Raw genomic sequence first — 3581 nt, forward strand, 5'->3', positions numbered from 1 at the left:
GTGATCCACCTGCCTTGGCCTCCCAAAGTGATGGGATTACAGGCGTGAACCACCGCGCCTGGCCTGTTTGTTTTTGAGACAGAGTCTCACTCTGTTGCCCAGGCTGGAGTGCAATGGTGTAATCATGACTCACTGATGCTTTGACCTCCTAGGCTCGAGCAGTCCTCTCACTATGGCCTCCCTAGTAACTGGGACTGCAGGTGCATGCCATCATGCCTAGCTAATTAAAATAATATATTTTTTGTAGAGTTGGGGTCTTACTGTGTTGCCCAGGCTGGTTGTGAACATCTGGGCTTAACGATCTCCTACCTCACTTTCCAGAGTGCTGGGATCGCAGGCATGAGCCACCACGCCCAGCCTGTTTCTTTTACTACCTGTCGCCCGCAGGACTTGCACCTTTGAGATCCCCTGTGTTTTCCCAACTGGAGAATGATGAACAGTTGTGGGTGCCCAGCTGGGTGGATGAGACTCCAGTCAGCAGAGCAGAAGCCAGGAGAGGTTTTGGTCTTGGTAAGTGGAGTGGAGAGGAATACCTTGGTTTCAACAGTGGGCTCACAGAATGCTGAGTATCTGCATACACTGTTACCTTGGTGTTGAGGGCAGTGACCATACCTTATTTCCTTCCACCTTTCCCGTCTTATCTGGACACTGTGCAGTCTGCCATCTCTACCATGACTTTCGGGCCCCACATGTTCCTGCCTGTCTGGCCTGTGTCTCCTCATTGCCCTTCTCTGTATCTGTGCAGAGCTGTCTACTCTTGGCGACTCAGTGCATGTCTCGAGATGTGCTCATATCCTTAAACAGGTATTTGAACTTCAGCCCATCCTTAATTTTTACTAAACACTAGCTACTGTTTTGGAATCACATTTTGCTGGGTCTAGACACATGCCTCCTCATAGTGCTTGACTGTCCCCAGCAGCCAAGGCCCTGCTGAAACCCTTTGCAGAGGGGTGACTTGGAGACCCCACTTCTCTTTCCTGCACTGCACCCTATCTTGTGCCTTCATCTCAGTTGAAGTTTTCCTTATTCTGTAGTCTGGTGGAGCCATGTTCAGTTGGGCCAGGCTTTCCCAACCCAGACCCTTCCTAGCAACCTTTCAGCAATTCTTTTTTTTTTTTTTTTTTGAGACGGAGTTTTGCTCTTATTGCCTCGGCTAGAGGGCAGTAGCGTGATCTCAGCTCGCCGCAATGTCCGCCTTCAGATTCAAGTGATGCTCCTGCCTCAGCCTCGTAGCTGGGATTACAGGTGCACACCACCATGCCTGGCTAATTTTGTATTTTTAGAGGAGATGGGGTTTCGTCGTGTTGGTCAGGCTGGTCTTGAACTCCTGACCTCAGGTGATCTGCCCAGCCTGGCCTCCCAAAGCACTGGGATTACAGGCGTGAGCCACCGCGCCTGAGCCTTTCAGCAATTCTGTGGAGTCCCTTTGGGTGTGTCTGACATGCACTGGTGATGAAGGTACCTCCTCCCTCTAGTTCAACTCTTAGTAACAGATTCATCTCTGCTTTCAGATGGTCTATGTAGAGTGGAGGATGAGAGAGCCTGTCCCGAGCATCTGAAGAGCTACAGAGTCATCCAGCCCCAGGACACTCATGGTGAGGGGAAACCAAGAAGGCACACTGAGCATGGGGCAGCCTTCCCACCTGGTTCCAGTTGTGGGCAACAGCAAGAAGTCCGTGTGGCAGAGAAGCTGTTCAAATGCAGTGACTGTGGGAAGGTGTTCTCAAAGGCCTTCGCCCTCCTTGACCATCTGATAACGCATTCTCAAGACAGACCCTTCAGATGCCCAACAGGCGGAAGTGCTTCCAAGGAGAAGTCAACTCACATTAACCCCCGAAAAATTCAACCTAGAGAAACAGCCCATGTGTGTAATGAGTGTGGGAAGGCCTTCTGTTACCCGTCCAAGTTGAGGAAACACCAGAAGGTTCACACAGGCATAAAACCTTTCAAGTGTAGTGACTGTGGGAAAACCTTCAACCGCAAAGACGCACTGGTTCTACACCAGAGGATTCACACTGGGGAAAGGCCTTATGAGTGCAGCAAATGTGGGAAAACCTTCAGTGTTCTGTCTACCCTCATCCGGCACCGGAAAGTGCACATTGGAGAAAGGCCTTATGAGTGTACAGAATGTGGGAAGTTCTTTAAATACAATAATAGCTTCATTCTTCACCAGAGAGTTCACACTGGAGAAAGGCCTTTTGAATGCAAGCAATGTGGGAAAGCCTACGTGACCCGTTCAGGCCTCTATCAGCACTGGAAAGTCCACACCGGGGAACGGCCCTATGAATGTAGCCTGTGTGGGAAAACCTTCACGACCAGATCCTACCGCAATCGGCACCAGCAGTTCCACACTGAAGAGAGGTCTTATGAATGCGCAGAGTGTGGGAAAGCCTTCAAACATAGTTCCACCCTCCTTCAGCACAAGAAAGTCCATACTTCAGAAAGGCCTCGGGAGGACAGGTCACATGGGAAAGTCATGAGCTGCTAGCACCGTGTTCATCAGGAAGGGTCTTTTTCCAGAAAGGAGACTGAGGAGAGTGGCCATGAGAGTGCCACCTGAAAGAAGCTAAAGCTTGTACATCCCAACATCCACCCCGGGGAGAGTTCCCATGTGTGCCTGGCGTGTGGGAAGCTTTCAGGAGCCACACTGTATTCTCAGTTGCCTGGGGCTGTTGGGAGTGTCACATCACTGTCAGTTTATCCACCGCCGCCATCCTCTGTCCACCCCGTAAGGTCCCTACAGCAAGTGGGACAGGAGACCTTGTGCTCCTTGCTCTAGACAGTAGAGAATCATTAATGGTAGAGCCCAAAACAGACCTCATTCCCTACCCCTGACTGGTTTAGCTGTGGACATGACCCACCTCTGGCCAGAGGAGCTGAGCTGGTGTCTGCTGGGGGCTTCCTGGGAAGGTTTACCATTTTCATGGACATGGTTGACATCATACATGGTATTTGTCATGCGCTAGCATGGACTGTCTCATACTGCTCTGGACTGTGTGGCAATAAAGGCTTTATTGTTGAAGCCACTTAAATTTTTTTTTTTAATATTTTTGAGATGGTCTTATTCTGTTGCCCAGGCTGGAGTGCAATGGTGCCGTCATAGCTCACCACAGCCTTGAACTCCTGGTCTCAAGTGATCTTCCTGCTTCAGCCTCCTGAGTAGCTGGGGCTACAGGTGTGTGCCATCACACCTGGCTAATTTTTTTTCCTTTTTTTTTTTTTTTTTTGTAGACAGGGTCTCGCTACATTGCTGAAGCTGGTCTCGAGTTCTGAGCCTCAAGCTATTCTCCTGCCTTGGCCTCCCAAAGTGCAGGGAGCCACTGCGCCTGGCCTAGTTTTTTTAGAGACAGGGTCTCACACTCTTGCCTAGGCTGGAGTGCAGTGGTATGATCCTAGCTCATTGCAGACTTGAACTACTGGACTCAAGTGATCCTCCTGTTTCAGCATCTTGAATAGCTAGGATTATACTTGTGTGGCACTACGCCTGGCTAATTTTAAAAATTTTTTATAGAGACAGGATCTTGCTACATTGCCCAGGCTGGTCACGAGCTCCTTACCTCAAGCAGTTCTCTTGCCTCAGC

At 50.1% G+C, this 3581-nt stretch overlaps 1 protein-coding gene across 2 annotated transcripts in view; it reads left to right on the plus strand.

Annotated features, from left to right (window-relative positions):
• ZNF584 (zinc finger protein 584) overlaps positions 1 to 3032 on the plus strand; it is a 15659-nt gene extending 12627 nt beyond the window's left edge. For both annotated transcript variants that reach the window (XM_011959109.1, XM_011959110.1), the window contains exons 3-4: positions 388 to 510; positions 1512 to 3032. In XM_011959109.1, the coding sequence (XP_011814499.1) occupies positions 388 to 510; positions 1512 to 2488 (1100 nt within the window). In that variant the 3' untranslated portion in view covers positions 2489 to 3032. The remainder of the gene's footprint in view (positions 1 to 387; positions 511 to 1511) is intronic.
• The last annotated feature ends 549 nt before the right edge of the window (positions 3033 to 3581 follow it).

The sequence above is a fragment of the Colobus angolensis genome, unplaced genomic scaffold (genome assembly GCF_000951035.1).
Source record: "Colobus angolensis palliatus isolate OR3802 unplaced genomic scaffold, Cang.pa_1.0 Scaffold480, whole genome shotgun sequence".
In the NCBI taxonomy this organism is placed as follows: domain Eukaryota; kingdom Metazoa; phylum Chordata; class Mammalia; order Primates; family Cercopithecidae; genus Colobus; species Colobus angolensis.